This window comes from Centropristis striata, chromosome 14 (genome assembly GCF_030273125.1).
Source record: "Centropristis striata isolate RG_2023a ecotype Rhode Island chromosome 14, C.striata_1.0, whole genome shotgun sequence".
NCBI lineage: Eukaryota > Metazoa > Chordata > Actinopteri > Perciformes > Serranidae > Centropristis > Centropristis striata.
The window spans coordinates 31,748,488-31,775,037 of NC_081530.1; the positions used below are offsets into that span (position 1 = coordinate 31,748,488).

Below are 26,550 nucleotides of genomic sequence, written 5' to 3' on the forward strand. Positions count from 1 at the left end.
ACAATTTCACACTTTTAACCACAGAGTTTACTGACCTCAAAATCAGTGCTTGTTCTGTTGATTTTGTGGTTTGATCTCATTGCAGTGAGAGCATCTTTTTGAAACTTGAGCTCAGTGCATAAAATGAGTTGCTGTGACCTCGAGGATAATCACAGCCTCGTGAAACTTTACACGTAGCCCCATGTGCGACATATTGTGCAGCCTTTTGTTTTTCTGTGCATGCAAGTTATAAATTGATATCAGTGAATGTGAATCGCCATCTGTGGATGGACTGGATTGCAGAGAAATAAACTCACTTGGACCTGATGACGAGTCAGTTGAGCAAATGTTGTTGTTTTCTGTTTAGTCAAGCCAAAATCCATGCTTGTTCTTTTGATTTTGTAGTTCAATCTCCTTTGTTAAGCTTTATGAAATCCCTGCCCTGGTTTGGGGGACCCACCTGTTGTAATTCACAGAGAGAAACTATGACATAATCAGCCCAGAACAGCTCTCTAACAGCCTAAATCCAAAACAAAAGTACCACAGACCTGTAGCTCTATCTTAACTTCAAAATCAGTGCTTGTTCATTTCTGTTTGAACAATATTTTGTTGCTTTTTGTCAAGGCTGAACCTTTGAACGGTAGCTGGATTCTTGTTGTTGTGATATCACAAAATCAAGCAATAAATCAAACACTTGCAGGTTGCAGTTTCCTCCTGGTCCAGCTTCTATTCACACAAGTCAACGTATTTCTAAAGATTCTCATGAGAAAAGCTGGATGGAAACACCAGGATTCAATAAAACTTTCCAAAAATGCTCATTAAAGTTTTAATGTTCACTTGAGGTGGTTTTTGTCTTCTTAGAAAAATAGTTAATGCTCTAAACTGGAGGTGGAAACACTTTTTCTGAATAAGTTCTGACGTAGCGATCAGCTGTTTCAAAGTTTGTAAATTTAATTCCTGAAGACTTATCTCCATTTTCTTTCGTTGGTGGCCAAGGTTTCCACGATTAACAACCTATTTTTTTCTTGTCTTCTCTCTTCTTCTTCTCCTGTTTACTGACGGATTAGCCCATAGCAACACATTACACTGCCATCTTCTGACCAAAGTAAGTTACTGCAGCTTTGTTTATTTGCTCTAAACCAGCTGATGAAAACGCCCCTAATTCACATTTTATTTAATGCAAAATTTGCAAAAATATAAAATTTGCTTAATGGAGACACGGCTCGTGCTTCACAGCGTCTGTGTGCTGAGATGTCCTGCAGCGTTGACATCCTGCCGACTGCATTTGCATGAGAAACAGTGTGTTCAGTGTGTGACTTGGCTGCACTGTGAGGCGGCTGAGGGGTCAGAGCACATGCATGGTGCTGAAAGGTTGTAGTGTCAGATTTACAACACTGCATCTATTTTTGAAAACATCTGGGGAAGCTCTCCAGATGGTCCTCACTACGTGCTTGTGTGTGTGCAAACTATTTGCATTGGTGTATAACCTTACGAGGACATTATTGAGAGACAAGCTCGCCAGGTCATGATGTTTAAGGTCAACATTGTAAAAATCAAGTTTGAAAAATCAGTTTGTTTGCAGAACAGTGGCAGATGTGAGTCTTTATGATGTGCAGTAAAACCACGACGATGATTAATTGTCCACAAAATAGCCTTTTACAAAAACAATCATTTTATTGCATTTAGATATTTTATAGACTTCAAATGTCTGTAGTACACTTAATAAACATACATTATGTCAATAACACTCAGTATTATAGTATTTTTATTATTATGTTATACATTAAATGTAATAAAAGTACCATACAAAGTAAGAATATGTTGTTTTTAGTCACGTACAAAGTGACTGGATGGGTGCTAATGCTAAGTTTCTAGCTGCCAACTACATTTACAGTGCTACAAAAGTGCTACTAAAATATATGAAGCATACAAAAAGTGCCTTTGAACAGGTTGATATTTACTGGGTCAAAGCGCTGTTTATGGATGTAAAGACCGGGCCACTACCTCAGTCTATATACAGTTCATTGCCTACTATGATGAAAACACTCGAAACCCAAATATAGTTGCAGTGCGCTAAAGACGGTATCTTTTACACGGACTTGATATCGTTACAGCTCTACTGAAGCCTGTAATCCCAAGGACTGCAGCTGTTACACTGTTTTTACAAGTCATTTTAAATCGGATATTTAAGAAGCAGTTAGGTATGCTGCATATGGTTTTAACTAATTAAAAAAAACATACTGTAAAATGTAGTAATTAACTGCCAAAAACAAATGCCGATCACCAAAGATCAGCATCATTCCATACCGTAAAACTTAGAGTAGAGGCTCACAGACTTTTTGGTTATTTTTTTGATACCTCGATTAACCACCTAAAATGAAAAAATCTACCTGTAACAGATTCTGAGAACTTAAACAACAACAAAAAAAAACTTTAAAAAAGCAGCAAATTCTCATATTTGAGAAGCTTGAACCAGAGAATGTTTGTGTTTATCTACTGTACACTCTACAGTGATTGTAGCTTATGACAATATCTTATATATTATTACTAGACATTAAACTAAATACAGCACAAGTTGAGTTTAATAGATTAAACCTTGACAGACACATAGACCAGCGTCCTTTCATACCGTAAATATTAGTGTAGACGCTCACTGTCTTTTTAAACAAATGTCTTCTTAAAACATTAGACATTTTTCCAATTTTGTCGCTTTTGACTATATTTGGATTTAACTGATTTAAGATGTAACAAAACCAGTGAAAAAATACCAGTAACAGATTCTGATTTTATATCTTGAAATGACTTTACAGTGTTTATGACCATAAAGTCTTTTTGGAGGCACGCACAATAAAATATGTTTGCTAAACAAAAAAATTAAAAACAACACAAGTCAGGTTTAATATATTAAACCAAAACGTCACACATTCCTGACAAACACGGCGTCCTTTCATACCAGAAATATCAGTGTAGACGCTCACAGTCTTTTTTTAACAAATGTTTGTTGTACTGTTAAAAACATTTTTCCAATTTCTTGGCTTTTGATTATATTTTGATTTGAACGATTATAAACCAGTGAAAACATACCTGTAACAGATTCAGATTTTTCTAACTTGAAATGACGATGATGAAATGTGATACTGTCTTTTTGAGGCACAATAAAATATATTTGCTACTACAATAAACTAAAAACAACATAAGCAGGTTTTAGAGATTAAACATAAACGTCTCACATACTTGACAAAGACATATTGTCGAGTCAAAGATAATCTCTCTAAACAGACATCTGAAGGCGTATTGTGGTCTCAGAAATGTTCTGGTTTCCCTTTGTAGTCAAAGTCGTATTGACCAATCACGTTTCAGTGGATCAGGAACCCATCGGTTATCGCCTGATGATAATTTAGCCTTTTCTTTTGTTGCTTCGTTTATGTAGATCAACTGACTTCTTGTGAAACAATCCCCTTATAGATATAGTCTTCAACTCTAACTCTGAGATTGTTGCATCACAAAAAAGTCTTTTTGTCCGTTGACTACACGTTGAATGAGGCCAAATGTTTCTCAGACAGATACCTGATGGGTTCTGTTGAGGAGTAGTTGCTTCATTATTCGGCCTCCTCATCTCTCTCCTCTCCCCTCCATCTCTTTCATGTTCCTGATCGCTCCCTTCCCTCCGCTCTTCTTCCTCTCCTCGTCCAGCCTCACTCTCTCCTTCTCCATCACCCACTCCCCTCCGAGGTAATTCAGAGAAACGTCTGGTCGCCCTCTAAGCCGGGGCCTCGGGTCCAGCAGCGCCCGGAAGAAGCAGCGGGCCAGCGGGGTGAAACACGCAAACTGGGGCGCCACAGGAGGGCAGTCTTTCTTTCCGAGATCTGCCCCGATTAAATCGATGTCTTCTTCCTGGCCCCGCGGCTCCGCCCACACGTCCAGCTCGTCGTCGGGGCCTTCTGACCTGTCGAACCACTCCCGGTACTTCAGGTACGCGCGGCAGTCGGCAACGGTCTCGGCCCAGGGGTGGCTGCCGGTGAGCATGGCGTAGGTCAGGATGCCCAGCGCCCAGCTGTCTGTGCTGGGCTCCACAGACACCCAAACTCTCTGCTGCTTCTTTTTCTTCTCCTCATCGCCCTTTATGCCGTCCTTCCCGTCATTAATGCTGCTCCAGCTGTCCTCGTTTCCGCGAGCGATCTCGGCCTCGGGGGTGCAGTAAGGAGAGCTGTACCAGACCTCCGGGACCCTGGTGCCCTTGGCCTTCACCTGGTGGAGAATATTCACTCATTTATCACTTTTATACACTTATAAATATTGGAGCAGAAAACCCGGTTCGGTCTGCTTTTTGCATGAGGACTAAGATTTGTTAAGGTTAGGGTAAGAATATCAGGGTAAGCCAATCCAAGACTTTCCATCAACCTTCTGGGGGAAATAAAATCAGCATCCAGTACTTTATAATGTTTGTTTTATACTGACCATGCCGAAGTCTCCTAGTTTGACCCAACGGCAGGCCGAGTCGCACAGGAAGACGTTTTCCGGTTTGAGGTCTCTGTGGACGAAACCGAGAGAGTGCAGGTGGGAGAGAGCGCCACACAGCTGGGACACCACCCGCTGGCAGCAGTCCTCCTCCATACCAACCTGCAGAAAAAACAGATGGGTGGAGGATGTGTGAGCGGCTGAATATCCAGTATGTGTTGTGCTATTCATGCAACACGTAACAGCTCTGTTGAGGTATACCTCGGGCAGGATGACGTCGTAGAGATCGCCGAAGAGGCTCGCCTGCTGAGCGAAGACGTAGTGTGAGGGCGTGGAGTAGGCGATGCCCATGGCTCTGGTCAGAGAGGGGTGGGTGCAGAACGACAGCGAGAGGTTATACTCCCTCAGGAAAGAGAAAAGAGACGTAGACTCACGCGGGAAGAACTTCAGAGCCATCGGAGTTCCTGGAGGATACGAGGGAAAGATATCGATGTTGGCTTCTCTTTCATTGGCTGGGGTCGAGGCTTACCAACATTAGTTTCAGCTCCTCACCTCTCTTCTTGTGCACGGCCAGCATGACTTTACCATACGAGCCTTCGCCCAGGAGCTTCAGGATGTTGAAGTGGTCGGCTGTGTCCATCGCTGTCAGAGACTGAGCCGACAGGTGGCACATCTCATCCAGGAGCTTAGTGGCAGCCTGGACACAGAACAAAGAGAGCGAGGATAAGATTGATTCCTGACACTGCAGAGTTCTGAGAGAGAGAGAAGAGAAAGCATCCTGACTTGGAACATTACAAACTTGCTTGGTTCGTGCACTGTGCACAAGAGACAAGAGAGCTCTGCAGGAGAGGATTAAAACTGACCAGATCATCACTTCTCTCATCTACAGAGCATCAGTCACTCTGCTGCTGTCTGGCAGGTGATACAGACGGCAAGTTCACTCTTCACAAGAACTTCAGTTCATTTCACACTGATTCAAATTAGTTCACGTTCATAGTTCACAACCCGATATTAGATTGATTCATTGGACAACAAGAAGATATTTGCGGTCTTCCGCGGTACGACTTAAATGAAAAACAATCCATTCTTTTTTAATGCAAAGTATAAAAATAGACCTCCTGTACAAGTGCCACAGTGCAGTCAAGTGCAATTTTTTATGGGTTAACTTAAAGAGCCTGTGATGATCTTGTAATTGTGAACATTCCCAAGATCGGTTATGTCTGTGTGCAGTGTTTTTATCACTTCTGGATAAGTGATATTTAGGAGAAAAACCTCTTAACTTATCCTCCAAACTCACCATAAAAATACAGTTTTAATTTTCTTCTTGTGTCGCATCAAGTGACACCTTGTAGTTCTTCATGCAAAAGAAAATAATAGCATAACTGTTTTAATGAGAACTACATCAAGTCTACATTGAGCATGAATAAACAACATCTGAGAGGCTAAAATGCTTCTTTCTCTGCAGCTCTTTGCAGTGCAACAGGAGCGCTGGTGTGATGATTGTCGTCATGGCATGGCTGGCAACACGCTGATCCGCGGGTATAAACATGTCTGTTAATAGCCTCCTGAAATCCCTTCACACACAGACACACTGATCTTTGTTTTGTCTGGTGGAACGTCCATGTTTCCACCGCAGCTGGCACCCTCGGGGCCCGGCAGAGCGCCTCATTACAGCTCATTAGAGCACGACGCCGAGCCGCGAATGTGCCGGACACGGATACTGTGAATCCCAGAGGAGGCTTCACCCACAACAAAACAAACACAAACACAAGGGCGCGCAACTGGAAATGTAAAAAAGTATCATTCATGAATTTAAATTGCATCACAATGCAACAGCTGCAAGAGATTCCCTTAATCTGCAGATGAAATGCCAAAAAATCAGTTAAATGGCTCCTTTATGGATGCTAACAAAGAGAAGTTTCCAAAATATGTTGCAGCTTTATATAGAGTGATGCCATATGGTTCATCAGCATGTGTAAATACACTGATAGTGTGTCTGTCTAATTACTGAACTATTCACGTCTGTCTGAGGCTAATTATAACTTTCCTGTACATTCGGTCTGCACAGTTTGTCCCCTCAGCTAAAAACTGCTTCTTTCATGACAATTATTTTTTAAGTTTGTAGTGTTTTTTTATTGTGTTGTGAACAAAATAGTGACATTTTGTACGATGGCACTTATCTTTTTATCTTTTCTTTATGTGAGTATAGTTATATTTCTTTAAACGTTTTTGATGTATCAAAATTAATTCCATCAGATTAAATCAAACAGGACATAAAGTACGAGTTTGTGACTTGGTACTTGAAAATGAAAGATTATACATTCAATCAAAACACAGATCGGATTAAATCCACTAAAATATATTTTAAAACCCTGAATTTAAGATTCAAAATATGCAACAGTTTCACTGTATTCTGTTCCAGTTCCAGCTGTAATTGGTGCTATTCTGAAGAAAGTTACTGTCTTTAAAAATAGATTGCTTCAATGGTTTATCAAGGATGTGATGTTTTGGTTTTTTTATTAAAGAAAAACTGTCCTGATTTTCATTTAACTTTGTGAAAGTGTGCAGCACGCGCGAAGGACGAACCCAATAACAGATTTTTGAGCAGATTTAAATCACAAATTATTTTTCACTTTTGCATTGAGAGAAATGGCCTTGCTGGAGTGCCCTTTTAGTTTGTTTTTGCATTATTTGCTCTAAAAGTTAATATGAAGCATGCATTTTCTTCTTTTTTTTTGCAACAATATGTGCAACTAACTTTCAGGGATTTGTTTTTTGTATGGAAATACAGTATTAGACGGTATTCCAAAAAATAATCCAAAGTATTTAGAATACATAACTTAATTTGAGCAATGTGAATATGTAATAAGTGATATTTTCGGGCAGGCATTCAGTAATCAGTGGTGGAGGATCAGGAGTGAAGAGCGAGCTGCATATCTGACGGGTTCAGACGAGTGTCAGAGGAGGTGACGGCGGTTTGAGCCAGCGCAGAACAACTCTGACAGCTTCACAGCGGGACGCCGCGTTACATAACACACACACACGCACACGCACACACACACACACACACACACACACACAGACACACACACACACACACACAGCAGTGACACCTTGTGTGTTTGTGTTATGTCCTAGCGATGCCCTCTACATGAAAGTGGATCTCTTTGAACCACAAGCCCCAGTGTGACGAAAAACAAGATCATCAGCATGAAATATTACAGTTTACAAATATTAAACACATATTTAGACTTCAAAGGAACCTGGCTGGTTTCCTTTTACTCCTCATGCATTTTACAAAATATATCTCAAATTTTAATTTCAGGATTATTAAACATTATCTATATGTCAATAATGCAAAAGCAACATTTATAACCATATATTTGACTTCATATTTGTGCACAATAATTAGTAAATGTGTTCCTGCAGAATACAGTTTGACAAATGAGAAATCGAAGCCTCAACATGTCGCTTATTCAGCATCTTACTGCCTATAGGAAAACATCTTGATGTTTAATTTTGAGTTTGAGAAGCTTACAGTAAAAAAAATAACTAATTAAAAAAACTCTCCACTAAAAAAATTATTGTAATTGGCCTAAAATGTTCTATAAAAGTGTTGCAAATTTTTTACAATTTAACAATATTTAACTTCTATTAGATTAAACACATTATAAGGCAACACAAGCCCTTCATGGACTAATTATCATAATCATGAATAATAAACATAAATAAACACATACATATGCAATATCCACAATGCACTTCAAGTAAAATGCCAATATCCTTGACCTTGATGATGATTCCCTTTAAAATGTTTATTAAAGCGAAAATAAATATATGTAAATTTTTTGCTCTTTACCTGCTCGTGACATAATTATACTCCATAAAAATGCCATTTAAATTCTGATAATTAACTCTTAAAGAACTTAAAGGGTCAGTTCATGCAAATGTATTTATTATTTCCCTCATGGAATCTCATGCAGATAGTTTTGTTTTTATTGATTTCTCTATAAAGAATATGATTAGAAAGTTATTCCTGTGGAAACAATGAAGTTGCTCAGTGCTGCGAGCATTAAATTCCCTTCACCTTCACTGTATTCGGGTGAATGCAGAGTACGGATTTCTCCGAATCTAAATCACCGAAACTATCAGCGTTGTTATACAGCTAGACATAAATGCTAAAGCGTGCACTTTGTTGTAATAATTGAGTGCACTGACCCTTTAATCTATGAATGATTCCCTCGTGTGCAGCTTTAACTTACTGTCATTCTGCAGCTGTGGTTCAGTTCAGCACCGTCGATCTTCAGAAAGAAATCTCTTCAACGTAAATTTTCTTCATTTAGCAGGTGCACCTGTCTGGAAATCCTCCACAGATCCTCATCTGCTGCACGTCTTTCCCACCTTGGGTTAAAAAAAAAAAAAGTGTGTCTGCTGCAGAGAAAGTTTTAGTTTTCATTCAGCGGAGAAACTCAACAAACGGTCAGACGAGCTCGTTGCAGGATTTCATGTCTGCTGCCGCTGCTGCAACTTTTATCCCAGACTGATCTGTCCTCACCTCCACTCCTCCCCCCGTCCTCCCTCTGGATCCTGGAGAGTCATGCATGCATGTGTGTGTGTGTGTGTGTGTGTGTGTGTGTGTGTGTGTGAGTGTGTGAGAGAGAGAGAGAGATAGAGAGGGAGAGTGTGTGTTCTTCCTACTTTCCATCCCTCATTTGTACATTAACTTCTTCCTTCCTATCTCTGTGTTTGCTCTGCAGAGGGAGACTTTTGACTGACTTTGCTTTTGTGCATGATTGTGTGTGTGTGTGTTTGTGTGTGTGTGTGTGTGTACGCTCTTGTAATCTTTCCTTCTCTTGAGTTTTAGTCCATGAGCGGGAGGACATCTATCTGGTGTGAATATTGTACATTAAAGTGTTTGCATGGACTGTGCAGTACGGGCGATTTATAGCACATGGTCTAAAGCGCATGGTGCATTCAGGGCAGAGATACTCAACTTAAGGCTTGGGGGCCAAATCTAGCCAACGACAGGGTTCCAGGTGTCCCACTGAATTCTTAAAGAAAATAGATAAATTCACGATTGGAAATATTTTTGTACTTTGACTGTAAATAAGGTGCCAGACTGCAAAAAATAGGTGCCAAACTGTAAAAAATAGAGCATATATATATGTATATATGTATATATATATACATATATATATATATAATATATATCAAAATAGAGCTTGTTTATATATATTTATGTATAAAACATCCTTGGGACCAACACCTGACCTGTGCACGACTACTATGACATTTATTCATTTTATATAATAAAATTGTAAAAATGTTTATTAATAGGCCGTATCCAACTCTCTTTTCTAGTTAAACAGTGCAGAAAATTGGCCAGAGTTGCAGAGGAGCAAAATGGCAACGGTTTGGGCGTAACATGAATTAAACCGATCAGATGTTTATTCCTTTGGTGCATCTTGCACATTGTTTATCAAATGGTAAATTCTGCAAATTCGAGAAGCGAGCGGACTATCTTACACAAATGCACCAATAACCTGTTTGACTGAGGAGTGCTTCTGAGTTTTTCTGTGTGTAACAATCAGAGTACACACATTATAAACCTGCATCTGTAAGCACATCTTACTATGACTTTAGACCGTTCTTTTGTTGGTCAATCGCTTTCTGCTGCCTCAAGATGTTTATGCACCAACAATGTTATTTATAGCACCTTATTTTAAGTCGGACATCCTCATGGGTACTTGGCTGCAAGTGCATTTCTTACTTACACAACTTAGGTATGAAAATGACAACTGTGTCGTTCTGGAAATAGCCCAGACTGTTGCATCTCATTGTGCTAGGTGTAAGATACAAACGTGTCAAACTAAAACCAATGGTGTGATGACGCCGGTTCAACGGCTTGATAACAGTCGAATCATGCAGCATGCAGACCAGGAAAAGCGCTCATATGATTATCTTTGCAGGAATAATGCAACATCATCTTGGTAGGTGCTGGATTAGCCTTACGTGGGCTATCTATGAATGACTTTTACTTTTCAAAGTAAAAGTGAATACGTTTTGTCGACTCATCCATTGACCCGGACCTCCTCCCAACACAACTCTCTTGTCACTGTCTTTCAACATCTCCTGACTTCCTTCATTTGCTCCCATTAGTCAGTTGAATGTAAACGAATGAAGGAAGTGAAAGACCATTCAAAAGGTTAATGCGTGAAAGTGGTTCTATTGCATATTACAGACACTGACGTCAAATACTGAGGTGGAGAATAATTGCAAAAAGTACAAAAATCTGGGGGAAAGTTGAATAGTAATTTGGAGAAAACAAATGGTTCTTTTCCCTTCTGTCTTCTCGTTGTGTTTGAACCCACTGAGCTGCAGTTTGACTGTAAGCTACAATGGACGGAAACATAAAATGCTTCATCCAGAGCATGAGAAAATATGTGTTCAGTTCTCTCTCTATCCTCTTGTGACATCCAGACAATATTTAGCTGTTGATGTGTCAGTCAACAAATTATCACCTGTCACTTTCTCTCTCTGCATACAAAACACGTCTCTCTCTCCCTCCTCCTCCTCCTCCTCCTCCTCCTCGTCTCTCTATTTCCAGGCACAGAATTTTCCCCTCACACCCAGACCCCTGTGGTTTGTAGATCAAGCTCTCAGCTGCTGCTGTGACCGCAGTCCGTACAACTGCAGGATCACTGAGACTTTCCCTGGAGGCCGGCGTTGGTTACAGCGAAAGCTCTGTGTGAGCTCATGTGTCCGTGTCCACATGTCGACACACTGACATTATGCAAGTCACCGAGTTACTTCAGGTCCCTCGTACAGTTTGCAGCTGAGCAGCGGCGGTCTGTGGATTCCCCCGTGTGTCACTGGGCCCTTTGTGGACGCTTTTAACCTCAGTAATTTACTAGTGTTTGATGTGCAGCTGCACATGTGGAAGTTTTATTAATACTGAGAGTCAGAGCTGCTGTGCAGGCAGAAAGAGCCAGAAACACTTTATTTAACAAGTCTGTTATTTCCGTTAAAGCCCTAATTTGGTACTAAACTTTATGTGATGTGATTTCCAGATTGTTCTTAAAAAACAAAACCATTTAAACCCAAGTTAAAGTGAATTAATCATACATTTATTTCTTAAGGATTCTTTGTATGTGTTGGAATTGTATTTTTGCCCAAAAACATGTTTGCACACTCAGGCAAGTCAAGTTTATTAATATAACACCTTCAGCAAAAAGACAACTCAAAGTGCTTTAAATGAAACATGAAAAAAAACATGAAAAAAGGGTGCAAAAGCAGCACTTTATTTAAGGACACTTAAATACAATTAATGAGGTTGTTTTGCACTAACCAAAGTAATGTGAGGTTAGGATTTTTATTTTAAATAATTAGTAGGAAGGCTACCATTAAAGCTGTCGGTCTCTATTTTCATAAGTTTCAATTGAACTTTTATTATCTAATGAACCCATGTATGGCAGTTAGTTTATTATGACCCACATTAACTTGCATAGTAAATAATGTAACTTTTATGTGTCACTCTTTATCTTACCATTATTTTAAAGTTAAACCTCTTGAAGTGTAAGTCAGGACTGGATTTTTAAACATTTCAAATTAGAGTTTTAGTGCAACATAATTCAGTTAAATGTAGGTTTAGAGCAATGCCGTTTAAAGAAAGGTTTAAATGTATGCTTTCTTTATTTAAAAAAAAATCTAGTTGCAGCATGATTTACAATTCTACAATGTCATTTAGCAGACGCTTTTATCCAATGTGACGTTCAAATGAGAGTTAATACAACACAAGCAAGTATGAAGTCAAGACACCATCAAAAACAAACATAAAAAACATGTGCTTCTAACAGGCCTTTTTAAAAAAAAAAAACACAAGACATTTAGGCCGCGTTCAGACTGCCAGCCAAAATCAGATTTTTAGCCCATCCAGATTGGAACTGGATGGCTCTTTTGAAGTCTGAACAGTCACAAATCACATGAAATCCGATTTTTGCGAACCGGATCGAAACCACCTTCAGGAGGTAGTTTCAGATCGCATTTGGACAGATGCGTCTCAGTCTGAACCTCCAAACACTCAGATCGGTTTTGACTGTCCGTGACGTCACTCTAAGCGGCGTAGCGCCGGCAGCGTGGAGACGAGGTGTCCACCAGCAGCCACGCCCGACTCATACGGCCGACGGGGGCGTCCATCCGCCCGGTTTCTCCCCTGGTGCGTCTGAGATGTTCTGCACCTCTACTGGACAGTGATGAGGCCAATATACTGAGGTGACCTGCCTCCATCATGTTTGTTGTTGTTGCTCTTATCGCTGTCGAAGTGAAAGTCTGCTTTGAAAAAACCCTCAAATGAGTCATTTTAAATGCCTGTTGCAAGAAATCTATTTCAATTTATATCTGAGGACTTAAAACAGGAAAAAAAATAAAGAAAAACTCCTACTATATAAGATTAAAATGTCAAATAAAATAGAGGTTTTTGGCCTCTGAAGTTCAGTTCAACAAATAATTTCCATTTGGGATGAGATCATTAATTCAGTGTGAAGTGAATGAAGGAGTCAGTTGTTTGTTTCAAGTGTAAAACTTTATTAACGACTTCATGTAAAACTTACAACAACAAAACATACAAAATGTATAAATAATATTATAAAAAGGCACTACAGTATGACAATACATTATTATTATTATTAATATTATTATTAAATATTACATATTAGATAACCTTTAGAAAAACGAGATGCCTGCATCTCACACTATAATATAAAAAGCTCATAAATAGAATCCTAAATAGGTTAAAAAAACAAAAACAACAGTAGAAAAATATTAATTGCTGCACAACATGTTGTTGGTTGAGCTCTCTGACAAGATCGACACTGAAGAGGCACTGCGATGTAAACAAATGGGGGCAAAGGTCACAGGTCGGCGCCAGCGTTGCCAGACGGAAGTAAAAATAAAACGGATTTGATAAATTTTCGTCTGTACAATTAGTGATGAATAAGTGCCATAATGCATGATAATTTGATCATTTTGTGATGCTTATAATCAGAAGATGGTTTTAGTCTGAGCTGTCTCTTTTTTATACATTTCCACACGTGATCAGGACAGAAAAAAATAGTTTATGACCTTAACTTAGCTGGAAATCTGTTAAATCTGCTGAGCTCATGTTTTATTTGCTCGGGCAGATTCATCTGGACATTCTACGGTTTGATAGGATTACTGATTCACGAAACTCAGATCAAGCTGTCAAACTTGGCAGCGATGATCAAATATGAATCAAAATTTTGTTTCTGTGTTGCTTATTTCTCTGCTCAAACGTTTTCACAAACTTATTTGAGTGCCTTTTTAGCTTTAAATTGATTGTATTGGTCACCCAGGCACCATGTTTATCCTGCTTGAAAAGAGACCGACTCACTTGTTTCATGCAGCGATACATCACACGTTTCATTGCTCTGATTGGTTTCAGCTCTATAAGGAGGCATTTTGGTCGATTACTATTATAAATATAGTCAGATTGAACGATTTCTTCTTCTTTGCATGCATCATGACTATGTCAACTTAAAAGAAAAACGTCATTTGTCACAAATTTGTACCATTTTGTTTCATGGCTATGACTTTTTTTCTTCAAAACGTGATCATTTTAAGCTTCTCGTTCGATAGTTTATCGTCTGGCAACGCTGGCGTGCTTGCCTCTGCACAGTGCATTAATAGGGTACATTTTAAAAAGGCTACATTTAAAATGAGACGTGTACATATTTCCTTAACAACATGCAAATAATCTACATTCTGTTTTCCTGCTGAATCGATGCGTCTCAGTGTGAGTCCTGAAACTTTCTGTTCTAACGTTTGATGCAATAAATAACAACATACTGATGTTCAGCATGATCACCATCATAGTTCAACATCTGCTTAGCTAACACAAATCTAATACTGATGGAAATGTGCCTAGCTTTGCAGACATTTTGGGCATAAACCAAAGTATTGTACCAATTTAAATCAGCACAAAATTTCATGGGACTGCAAAAACTTGGTATTTCACCTTAGGGGGTGATGCCTTGCGTTCCATTTTTAGATAAACTTGCAAAACTGTGACCTAAAAATTGTGTTTATTAAGCTGATCTTTGCCTTTACTCCAGGTATAAACCTGCAGGAGAACTCACCCCTCACTGTAACTTCAAAGAGAGATGATCTAAAAATGTTTTTGTGATCTTTGAATTATGAAGATACACTTTTTTAAAAGATTTTTTTTGCTCCTTGCACCACTGCACGACTACAACCCTGACTTGACATTCCTACAGAGTTTCATAACTTTTTACTACAAAATATGTATAACCAAATAGTGCTAAAATATACCGACATTTAGGTGGACTAAATTATATCCAACAAACAAAAACAAAACAAAAACTGAGAATGCATGCCCAAAAGGGATTGCATACTTGCATACATGCATCACATGAACTGATCTCATATTTTATGCATGTATTATTCAGCTAGTTTGCCTGATTTTCCAAGCTTTAGAAATAAAACTATTCTTTCTACTCGTTCAATCTTTGCTACTTAGTCCAGTCTTCTACAACATCCTGCAAAAGCCTGCCTGTCCAGGTGAAATACCAAGTTTTTAGTTCCCAAGTTCCCACATTTCAAGGCAAACAGCTGTTGAGATATTTGACCCGAAATGTGAACCTCTCTGTGGCGCTACAGTAGAAGTTGTACAATTGATCTTCTGCAAATTTTATGCTAATCCATCCAGTACATGTTGAGATTTTTCTCCAGATAGGTGAACTCTTCAACCTGCTTGTTGCTACATAAAAAGTCACACCAGAGTCGTTGAAGTGCCTCCACCAGGCACCGTGAATATCTGCACCAAACTTCACGGCAATACATTCAAGAGTTGTTGAGATATTTCAGTCTGGACCGACAGACGTTGCCGGTTCCAAAAGTCCTTACTGGGTAAAAGGTTGATATATAAGTTGAGTGGTTTTTATGAGAAGACGTCTCGTGCTGAAGGCTTAACGCCGAGGGCAGTGGGAGAGTCTCTGGAGACTCGCCAAAACTCTCTTCGACCAGTCAGAAAACACTTTTAGCTGCTGAGAGATCTCAACGGAGAACTGCAGCACGTCGAAGGCTGTGGAGACGACGGGCAGAGAGGGAGACGCTGACTGAGGAACCTCTTCACTGATCTGCAGACAGAAACAGACAGTAGAACGTTAGGAAGCAGCTTAGCATTATGACAAATCAAAACTCATTCATTTCCATTAAAATGAACAACAGGGACAACAGGAATTAGCACTCCAGAGTTCAGTTAAAACACTTCAAACTTAATATGTCTTTATTTATATCATGGGTCATTTTGTGTCTTTTTTGGTCATTTTGTGTCATTTTGTGTCTTTTTTTGGTCATTTTGTCTTTTTTGGTAATTCTGTGTATTTTTTTGGTCATTTTGATACTGCCTCCAGCGGCCCTCAGGTAATTTGAGTTCGAGAAACGCCGTCTTGTCTGGATAAATAATATCTTCCAAAGGTGCACACAGCTCAGTAAATTTCACCACCTTTTCCAACTTAACTGTGTCTGTCTGACTGCCAGTACAGCACGACTACATCTATACTATATCTAAAACATGATGTTTGTGTATGAAAAGTCAGAATTCATGCTTTATCAGGTTTGTTAGCAAAACAAGAAGTAAAAAACTTTTAAATGTTTTGTGAACAGAATTCAGGACAATCAGAGCTATGTTATGCATTGATCTGCACACTTCTGAGTGCACTTTTTTGCATGTTTTCTTTTTTATTTAGAGGTATAATTATAATATCCAAGCCGTGCTGGTCTTCTCACCTGTTGAAGCGAGGTGTTGAGGATGTTGGACAGCTGCAGGAGGTGAGAGCTGGCGCCCCCTGCTGACTGGGAGGACAGACTGACGTTTTCTTTGGCTGTTTTCAACCAGTCTAGGTGCAGCCTGAAGGACTGAGTGTACACAGACAGCTGAGAGAGCGACTCGTTCATCTGTGGAGACGTTAATTAGACAGAGAGGGAATATAAGTTCTCATCCTTAACAGAGTGTTGTGGAGAAATGAATTCTTTAATTCCAGAAACTTTACCTTCAATGAGTGGAAATGTGTCGCTGTGTGTTCGATATGAGGAAGACCGGCCAGTCGGTTGTCCATCGCCTCGAAGGTTACCAGTTCTTCATCCGACTGTTGGGAACATGATGAGAATTTAGACTGCTTTTACAACAACAACAACAATTCCAATAACAGGGATTTTAAACACAGACAGACAACACTAAATAGTGCTTTTACAACAAGATCTCCAACCTAAACGACCGTTAATTGTTTGATTCAAACAGTTTGGCCCTCTGTGTTGGCTGTGCAAGCCCTGTTTTCTCCACCTTTCACCACCCTATTTAACTATGTATCCTGCAATTCTCAGACCGCAGCAGTCAGAGTGTTTTTAGGAGTCAGTGACACTAATATTAAGCCTTATTTGTCATATTTAGACGAAGGTTTGCAGATAAAATTTGAGGCTTTACAAGCATATTTCCAACAAGATCTCCAACCTAACGACACATTAGGAGCGTTTGTCAAAATCGGCAATCATTATACATACATGCCGGGTTGGCGGTTGCAAATAAAAAAAGCTGCAGTTTTTGTGATTTTAGGTTATAGAACCATTGACCTAGGTTTATGGAAAAAAACTTCCTGGTTAGATGTTATAAAAGACAGTTTAAACAGAAAATAAATTATGTAAATGCCAGTAGTTACGAGAGTGACGTGAACCACAAAGTCACCAAAAGCACTCCGGTCCTATCTATCTCAATGAAAAATGAGACGACTTCTCACCCGATTTATTACCCCAGAAAAAAAACGCGTGGCAACATTATCATCTCAGTCGCTAGTTTCAAGTCTTCAAGACAATCTAAATAATATATGTGTAAAAAGGGTCCCATTTAGAAGAAAATAAATGATAAAGCAGGGTATGATTTGGGGGTGTGGCTACCTTTGATTGACAGGTGGTTATGAGGGTAACGTGAACCACAGAAGTTACGTAAAAAAGCGTAAGTTACATTTTTTAAAAAAGTGAATCACAAGTCACGGCAGAAGATAGTCTAAAATGTAAATATAAGTCTTAATTTGCTGCCTGTACAAACGACCTATATTGTATATATATATGTTTTTTAGGTGAGACCAGTCTGTCTCTTTATCTTTGTCTTTCTAAAATATATTCTTCTATATGGAAGTTGCTTCAGCTCGTCCTCTGACTGACTGAATATACAGACAAATACATAATTAGATGGTCACATTAAAGTTACTAAAAGGAGTTTTTCAACCTGATGGGAACCTTTAAACCGCCCAAATTGGTGTAACATCCACAAACAGCACATTTTTTTAAGATAACAGGTTTAAATATTCATAGAACAAGTTCAGGCAGTACAGTCAGTTCTTACCAAGTCATGGAGTTTTTTGGCTAAGCTTGCCAAGCTGTCCACCTGACTGATCATGGATTTAAAGAGGCTGCAGAGAGGGGAATGGTTGGTGGGACGAGACGATGAATGGACAAACAACTCGGCCAATAGCAGCAGGTGAACAAGACACGGGGTGAAGTCATGAATCACTGAAATGACAAGAAGAAAAAATACTGTTAGAGAATCTTCACAGGATAGACAGAATATTTCTCTGGTTATGTAGGGACACAATAACGGTAATAATGAGACAGAATACACTGTCTGTATCAGTCAGTCTGTGATCTGTCACATTAAAAAGAAACTTGGCAAGTCCCTCATCTTGCACTACATTATTTCAAAGAGAATGACGCAACAAAACAACATTCAGCAGGAGTTGCTCACTGTGTTTTCAGCTGCACCCACAGCTCCGGTCTGAACAGGTGGAGAGTGGAGCAACTCAACCACAGAGCTGCAGGGAAACATTTTCATTTCCAAGCTAAATTTACAAAACATGCATATGTCACAAAAGATTAATCCGGAGACAGCTGTATTTTCAGAATTTTAGGCATTCGTCTGAGTAGCACTGGAACTCTTCTTTTTATACATGTTTTATTCTATTTTAGCTTGTTTCTATTGCCGTTTTCCTGCTCCTTAAATGACCACATTGTTTGTATATAAATGTCCTTTTATAATGTGTTGCTACTGCATTTTGTCTTGATGCTTTTAATGTTCAGCACTTTGAATTGTCTTGTTGCTGCAATGTGCAATATGAAAGAACTTGCCTTGCATAATAATAACCCAAAACAAACAAGCAAAACACTTTATTTGCATGAAGAGGGTCCAAAGGTTAATTTGCATCTATTTAAATGTTTTATTTTGAGAATGCATTAGCAGCAGTTTAGAGATTTGCAGACCAAAATAGGTCAGGCTTTGATTTACTGAACACATGCAAGTGTGATTGTCGGAAACAGATTTCTGCAGACTCACAATTTGCATTTCGGGTAAACGATAAAAGAGAAACGTCTTGCGGTTCTGCAAATAATCGTCTCAGCAAAACAAACGTCAGCGTTATGGGAAACATGTTTGATAATTAGGATTCAAAATCAGGCTGACTTTGATACTGTCAGTGTGGGGGGTTTTTTGACTGTAGAACCCTCAAGATACAAGATCATCTAGAAAGATAATCAGTTCAGATCAGCCTCGAATGGGGGATGCCCCTTTCATTTGTCAGGTCGGGACAAATGGGACCCAAAATCTGCCCCAAAATGACTCAACATGTTTGATGGAGTAATATTGGTACATCATCTCTGTTCAGGACGTCCAGAGGTGAATGGATGTGTGGGTATATATTCAGATTATTACCACATTATCAATCTAACTCCAATAGTAACTCTGTTTTTAGCTCCTTTTTTGGTCTCCACCAGTTGCTGTTTTTCCTGCGGTTTTTGCTTTTACGTAAAAAACAAACTCTGTCTCTTAAAAATGCTGCTACTATACAACAAAACTGCATTGTTAAAGACGTTCCAAAGGGAATTGTATTTTGAGACATTTAATGGGATTTTTCAGACTGTTCCCAGCCACCAAAAATAGCATACAGCAGCCTAAAAATACCCAGATTTACATTTGTAGTTAGTTGTAGTCTTCTAGAGGTTATATGAATAAGGAATACATAGTATAAAGAACGATAAAGTCCACTTGGGCTTGGCAGGACTTTCAACCAGGCCACTGGTGCTCGTGTCCAAAATTTCAACACATTTTACACAACTTATTTGAAATTACATAACTTAACTTGTGTGCATAGCCTGAAGGTTACATCACATATTTGACACACTTTACATCACCTACATAATTATATTACTTTTTCACTATCTTTTCCTACACCTAACCATGTACTTTTATCCCCAAACTTCACTGAATTGTTTTGTTGCCTAAACCTGACCAAACTGAGACTGTTTCACAATGTTAAACTCATGTTTAAAACGGCAACCTACATTTATGTTTAGCCAGTGGTAGGGGCTTTTATTTTGACACTGTAGTGAGTCATATTTAAGGGTCGGAACAAATGACCTATGTGGCTGTATGGATAACTTGATGGTATTTTGATTAGGTTTAAGCACCAAAACTACTTTGTTAGGTTTAGCTAACTGTGTCCGTCTGCTGTTTGTTTCCGTCTGCTGCTGATGAGTTTAACGAAGCAGAAGTTGTGGGCTGTAAATCCAGAACAATGACCCGAAAGCTGTGGCCCTGCAGTGATAGTTCTACACGTGTTTATCACTGAGAGCAGCAGCTTTTAACCCATTGTTGATTATATTTTAAGCTATTTAACTGCCGATTTAAACATGCTGCAAACATGTTACAACAACAATACATTTAAATCAGTTTGGTTAAAGTTTGGCACCAAAACCATGTTGTTAAAGTTTGGTAAAAAAGTTTTTAGGCTTAAAAACAAAAACAAAAACAAAAAAACAAGACTACCACCTCACTTCCTCCTGTAATGCGTAAAAAAAACACATCAAAATGTTTGTAATGAGCTGCAGCTCTTAATTACATGGGTTATCTGAACAATCTGAGTGCATTTGCTGTTCATTAGTGCAGAAACATTTAATGAGAAGAGCTGGAAATATTTGATGGGTGCAGCTTTAATTATAAAGTTTCTGAAATTTAAAAAACACAGTCTTTTCGTGCAATGTGTGGGTCCTTTTTTTTGGTCACTAGCATCCTGTTTTGTTGATTATCGAGCAGTGATTTTTCTGCTGTAATCTGTCGTGAATGAATGAACCTCCATGTCTGAATATCTCCCCCTGTGTTTAATAAATGCTTGGAAAAGAATCAGCAAACTGTCACCTCTCTGACAATGAAAAAAAATTCCCACAAGTCCTCTGTGGTTTGCTCTCTCTTTGTCCGTTAAGCCGTCTTAATCTGGGACGATCTCCTTCAAGGAAACTACACTTTAATCATGATAGCTCACGTCTGTAAATCTATCCGCTGATTTATGCAACTTTAGAAATCCCATAACCCTGGGCAACAAAGAAATGAACTGTTGGTTATTGTTAGATCACGGTGAAGGAATGAGAGGTATGCTGTGGGTTTTTTCCCCTGCGTGCTCCGGGCCTCCTGTTGGAAAAGGAGAGGGGAGCTGCTCTGACTCACATTAATCTATGTGGTGACGTCACCCTGCAGACGCCTCAGGCTGCACTCTTTACAGGGAAAACATCCACTCTGTCATGAGTGCCTAAACACTTTTACTATCATTCAGACACTAAGTGCAGAAACCTTACGGTCAAAGGTCAGAGTGGGGGAAGAGACACTTTTTCCCTCCAAAAATTCTGTTACAAAATATTAAGTTAATTTGCAGCTTTATCTGTTTAGTGAAAAATTAAAGTCTCAAGATTTATTCTGTTTTGTAAAAGCAAATAAGTCTCCTAAAAATTGCATCACTAAGCAAAGAAACTGCATTCTAAGTTTAAAGGAAAACCTATTTTCAAGATATTTAACAGGATACTTGAGACTATCATCCACCAAAAATAGTTTGATTTGTATCAAACCCAGAGGACATTAATTAAATAAATAAAATGTCTCAGTAAGGATCTCTTTAGCAGCAAAATCTGAACTTTCAGCTCAGATTTTATGTGTTTTATATGATGAATGTCTTTGGTACTTGCTGTATTTTCCCTTTTTCCCAGTTTATTTCAGCCAAATGTCACAACTGTCCTGAGTTGATCAGAGTTTGTCAGAGATTGTCTCTTCGTTAAGAATTGAGAACAGCTTGGTGCATTTGCCCTCTAATCCTTCCTAAACTCAATGCAGATCTCATGTCAGCAGTCAGAAACTCTCTTCTGTAGGACACTTACTGGCTTTTCAGTTATAATCACTGGCACTAACTTAATTCATTGCACAGTAAGGCTGTTCCTTCTGGCTGTTAAAGTTATTTTAATGCAGCGGAAATCACTGATTTCACAACTAACAACCATCCAACCAGCTGGAGCTGGAACTGTTCCCCTTTACAACTATGAGACATATTTTGAGTTTCTGCCATTAACAACGTAAGGTATGATATAAATATGCTGACAGTTAATAGATGAACATGAAGCTACGTAAAGGATGGTGACTTTCACATGCATACACAACCTGCATACTGAAGAATCATCACACTTTACCATCCAACTTCTGCATTTTAAAATTGTCCAATCCACTTTATCTATGTAGCACATTTTAACAACAAGAAGGTTACCAAAGTGCTGCACAGACTCTGGGGTGGGGACCACGGTTTCTGGTTTTGAACCTGGTCTTTGGGGCGACAAGATGCAGCTGATCAGCAGACCTCCAGGAGCTATAAACCCCTTTAACAATTCAAAAACAAATGTTCTTAAATTAATTCTAAAACGGACCAGGAGCCAGTGGAGGAGGACAGAATGGGTGTGATGTGATCATGTTTGCAGGTTCCTGTTTAAAATGAGCCATCCACGTTTTGGACGAGCTGTAGGCATGCAAGGAGCTCATGGTTTACACCAGCACAGAGTGTGTTACAGTAGCTCAGCCGGGTTGAAACAAACAAACAAACAAACAAACAAACAAACCTCCACCAACCAGCAGCCTTCAGGAGCCTCCCTCCCCCCAGACCTCCAGCACATCGACTCTCTCACTCTTCAAAACCCGTCTGTTTAACCCTTAATAGGACACTCAAATTTCAACCCTAGAGAATATTGGAGGATATTACATACAGCCAGAAATGTGGACTGTGGAATGTGTAAAAAAAACATACGGACCCGGGGGAGGAAGGTAATATTTTGAGAAAAAGGAAAAGTTGTTGTTTTTTCACTTTTCTCTCATAAATCTGTGACTTTTTTCACATAGATTTGCCACTTTAAATCTCTTCTGCGACTTTTTTTCTTGTACTGATTGGTCACATGTCATGGTGTCACCGTCTGTGATGTAGCCTGATTAGCTGGAAGAAATCCATGTGGTTCTACGACCAAACAGAGAGACATGGGGACCCGGTTTGATATCCACTGAAGTGACCAAATATAGTTATTCGCCTGATAAAGGGTTAAACTGGCATATTGTACCTTAAAACCACATATTACTGCTAATAAAGGTGCCTTTGAATGCAATTTATTATTATTAACAACATCTGATTAGTTCCCTTCAGTTGGGTCTGTTGGTGGCCTCACTACATCTCTAGAATCCACCAATGATTATACGTCTGGTTGAACCTGTTGTCCTGTCTGACATGCTGACCCGGGGCCTTACACTGTGTGCTCACTGTAAGCAACCAATTTGCTTGAAGTCACCCATTTGTTCAGTTTGGTCACCAGGTATCCCAACATGCTTTGTACAGTGAACTTATCACATCTCAATATTAAATGAATGGGAGCAAATCTTTTCGCCAGTCTGGTTGCATATAATGGGCAAACCCCATGAGAATTAATCAATTAATTAATTATCATATATTACGTTATTACTTTTCTCTGTCATTACTTCCTTGTTCCTTGTTCCTTGTTTTTTTTACTTGTTTACTCCTGTTGAGAGTCACATGGCAGCTGAGCAGGGAAACAGGAAACATGAACAGCTGTGAAATAATCTTTCATGCACTAAAAAAACATTAATGTCTGGATATCTTTTTCCAAGACTTGGATCATTGCACAATCTTGCCTCCCAAAGTGAGAAAATTACAAATCTATCATATGTGTCTCTGAGTCAGACACAGTCTAGTCTGTTTGACAGCTCCCAAACATCTGGAAATGAGCCTTTTCACTTCTGCTGAATTCTGCCTGATAACATGAACAACTGCACCAACAACATGATTTCAGCCTTCAAAAAAGAGCAATGTTTAAACAGGGAACCAAAATAATCCCATTAGAGCCTAAATGACAACAAACAGATGTTCGCTAACAGCTCAAGCATAAAAAAAACAGCTTCCCACCAAAACACTCCATTAAATATTGCACAATTTCAACAACAGGTCAGGTCAGGTCATTGTCAGTCAGCACAAACAAGAGAATTTGGATTAGCTTTATAAGACTATTGGAAAATTACTGAAGAAGGCATCAGCAAAAAGTCTCTGTCAAAGTGGGAAAACATCCTCCGGCAGTGCAGCGTCCAGTCATGTATCTGGCAGAGCAAACAGCTGTGACAGCACTACAGCTCACTACAGAAGTGCTTAAGAAGCAGAGTGAAGCGGCCGTCGTTTGAAGTGTTTAGCAGGTCATTTCGTCAGCGCACGCACACACGCAACATCAACACACGCATGCAGCGGCTCACACACTTCCACAGTTTCCGTTCCACTTTGTGTCAGTCTGCAGAAACGCTGGAGTTTCCTGTGTTTTTCACTCTCTGACACAGTGTGAACGCCTCATTTCCTCGGCCAGAACTGTTTTTTTTTACCCTGAAGAACTTCTCATGAACTTCTGAATGATGTGATGGCGTCTGGCAGGAAGTGCCCCCACATGCCAACTTCCTCAGAAACCAACCAGCAAACCACAAAACCGTTCACTTTTAAGGAACTGGCAAACCAAAAGTGTAACGTTTTACTTTCACAGAATATCTCTGTGGTAACGAGGGGATCACTAAATGACTCTGTATCTCTGAATTTTGATTGTCATTTCATGCTTTTTCTATATATTTACCCCAAGCTCACATAGGGCTGCACAGTTAAAATGTTTTCTATCGTCTCGGGACAATGTCTCCATTCCGTTACATATTTCATACGTAGGGGGAATGACACCGCACAGCTTGTCTGACTACGTGGTTATCTCTTTAGGACACACTGGCTGGCCTGGTCCCGCCCCACAGATACTATAAAGCACCGGAGTGTGTCGGCGTGCAATGATTGATAGTTTGATCAATCATATCTACGAGCGGACGAGTAGCCAGAAAGATTGTCTCTTCACTCAGAGAACCAAGGTTACAATGTAACCTACGTTATCTACATATACTAGTGCGAGGTGCAATATTTAGATATGTGTTTCAATCAGTTAAATATTGTGCTGCTGCAGAGACGTCCCAGCCTATAAATTGTATTCTACAGACCTTAATTTTTTTTTGGGTAGAGATCCTTGCAAAAAAAAATCTAATAATCGTCATTTGAATCTATTTTTTTTCAATGAAATTACAAAAAAATCCCAATTGCCTTCAGTATTGTGAATCATATAGCAGATGGAATATTCGTAAATATATTTTTCCAAATTGATTAATTCTATCATCATACTCTCTTGACATTTCATTGGGTTATATGGTACATAATGGGGGGGGGGGGGGGGGAGTCTCATCAGGGAGACTTTTGGTAGTGTTAAGATAAATATAATCAGGGAGAGTTCCTTTTAAGAGACCAGGCTGGTATAACTTTGCTTTATGTTTAACTACTTCCTCAACTCTGCTGCCTTTTGTTTTGTTGTCATTTGTTCAAGACGAATGGCAAATTAACACCCAACTCTCAGCAGTTTCCCTCAGCTCTATGAAGCTTTTTCGTGCCCTTTTAGTTTTAACGTCTCGCAACTTTAATGGTTTGGTTCATCAAACAAACAAAATACAAGATCATGTCCAGCATTAAGAGGCTAAAGAGCCAAATATTTCCCCTAGGAGTTGGTGGAAACAAATGGAGCTAAAAGAGTGAAACACAACTTGATATCTAACATGTTTTACCTTCGTAACTTAATAAGGTAAAAGTGTCAGTTTGGGAAAACACCAGGTGTATTTATTTAAATTCATCCAGCCAAGAGCAAAAGAGGAGACATCTGTGAATCCTCATATCAGATATTCATGTTCTGGCTTGTCAGCAAGTGCAGTGATTATATATAATTTGATATAACCAGTTTTAAATGACACTACAGCTGCAAAGAACTGCAGTCTGCTGCATGCACCGTCATGCAGAGCTTTACACCAGCTACAATGGCTAATTGTTTAGTTCTTCAGCTGTGTAAATGGTAAGCCATCTCTTAAATATTGCAGCTTTCTATAAATAAATAAAGCAACCCCCCCCCCCCCCCAATAAACTGTTCCTTGTGTTGGAAAAATAAACTAGAATTTGGACACTGAACCTAAAATGACAGAAAACGGTCATTATTAGTGATGCAGCGTCTGTTTAATGACCTTTTGACTTTCCAAAGTATGACGTAAACTGTTTTTGTGCAGCTTCACACGTTGCAGCTTCCTGCATCATCAGACCTGACAGACAGGCAGACCGACGGTGTGACATCAGACAGGAAGTGGCTGAGTTTTCCAGCTGCAGTACCACATGTGGCCACCAGGGCCGACCAGTCCTCGGCTCTGACTCCGACTCCTGATGATGATGATCCATCATCCATCCTCATACAGTGAGTGTGCAAATTACATTACATTAAGTGCCCCTGATGATGTGCAATGATGACATCACCGTCTGCCTACCTGACTCACCTCTCAGACACACACACACTCACTGACTCAGCAGGTTTTTAGTAATTAGTCAGTCGTCGACTAGTTGTGTTTTTAATGGGAGAGCCACAATAACAATCCCACCTGAGACCACACACCATTACAGCTTCACTTTCATTCATAAAACTGTGTTTACATACAAAAACATCCTGTGTTATCCTCCCTCTCATCACACTACTCATCATATTTGGTAATATTCAGGAGGGTTTATGTTAGAAGCTCAATCGATCCATTCTTAACCACTTATCTGAACTCGCCAGTCAACCATATAC

General features: G+C 39.3%; 2 protein-coding genes across 2 annotated transcripts; both read right to left on the reverse strand.

Moving 5' to 3' along the window:
* Positions 1 to 1,639: 1,639 nt before the first annotated feature.
* On the reverse strand, positions 1,640 to 8,963 carry si:ch211-171h4.3 (serine/threonine-protein kinase SBK2). The gene is made up of 5 exons (XM_059349338.1): positions 8,700 to 8,963; positions 4,990 to 5,134; positions 4,699 to 4,901; positions 4,438 to 4,599; positions 1,640 to 4,227 (listed from the first exon to the last, which is right to left on the reverse strand). Exons 1-5 carry the CDS (start codon positions 8,703 to 8,705, stop codon positions 3,592 to 3,594), a joined length of 1,152 nt encoding a protein of 383 aa, XP_059205321.1. The 5' UTR covers positions 8,706 to 8,963; the 3' UTR covers positions 1,640 to 3,591.
* A 6,146-nt stretch (positions 8,964 to 15,109) lies between these two features.
* On the reverse strand, positions 15,110 to 26,172 carry il11b (interleukin 11b). The gene is made up of 6 exons (XM_059349217.1): positions 26,008 to 26,172; positions 22,101 to 22,209; positions 17,873 to 18,063; positions 16,527 to 16,622; positions 16,264 to 16,431; positions 15,110 to 15,611 (listed from the first exon to the last, which is right to left on the reverse strand). Exons 1-6 carry the CDS (start codon positions 26,170 to 26,172, stop codon positions 15,441 to 15,443), a joined length of 900 nt encoding a protein of 299 aa, XP_059205200.1. The 3' UTR covers positions 15,110 to 15,440.
* Between the last annotated feature and the right edge of the window lie 378 nt (positions 26,173 to 26,550).

Excerpts from the sequence above, each read along its gene's own strand:
- si:ch211-171h4.3 (XM_059349338.1), bottom strand. Across the intron at positions 4,902-4,989 it reads GGCCGTGCACAAGAAGAGAG|GAACTCCGATGGCTCTGAAG; the intron begins GTGAGGAGCTGA and ends CGTATCCTCCAG. Across the intron at positions 4,600-4,698 it reads ACGACGTCATCCTGCCCGAG|GTTGGTATGGAGGAGGACTG; the intron begins GTATACCTCAAC and ends TTTTTTCTGCAG.
- il11b (XM_059349217.1), bottom strand. The coding sequence starts at position 26,172 with ATGGATGATGGATCATCATCATCAGGAGTCGGAGTCAGAGCCGAGGAC. Across the intron at positions 16,432-16,526 it reads CACATTTCCACTCATTGAAG|ATGAACGAGTCGCTCTCTCA; the intron begins GTAAAGTTTCTG and ends ACGTCTCCACAG. Across the intron at positions 15,612-16,263 it reads TCAACACCTCGCTTCAACAG|ATCAGTGAAGAGGTTCCTCA; the intron begins GTGAGAAGACCA and ends TTCTGTCTGCAG.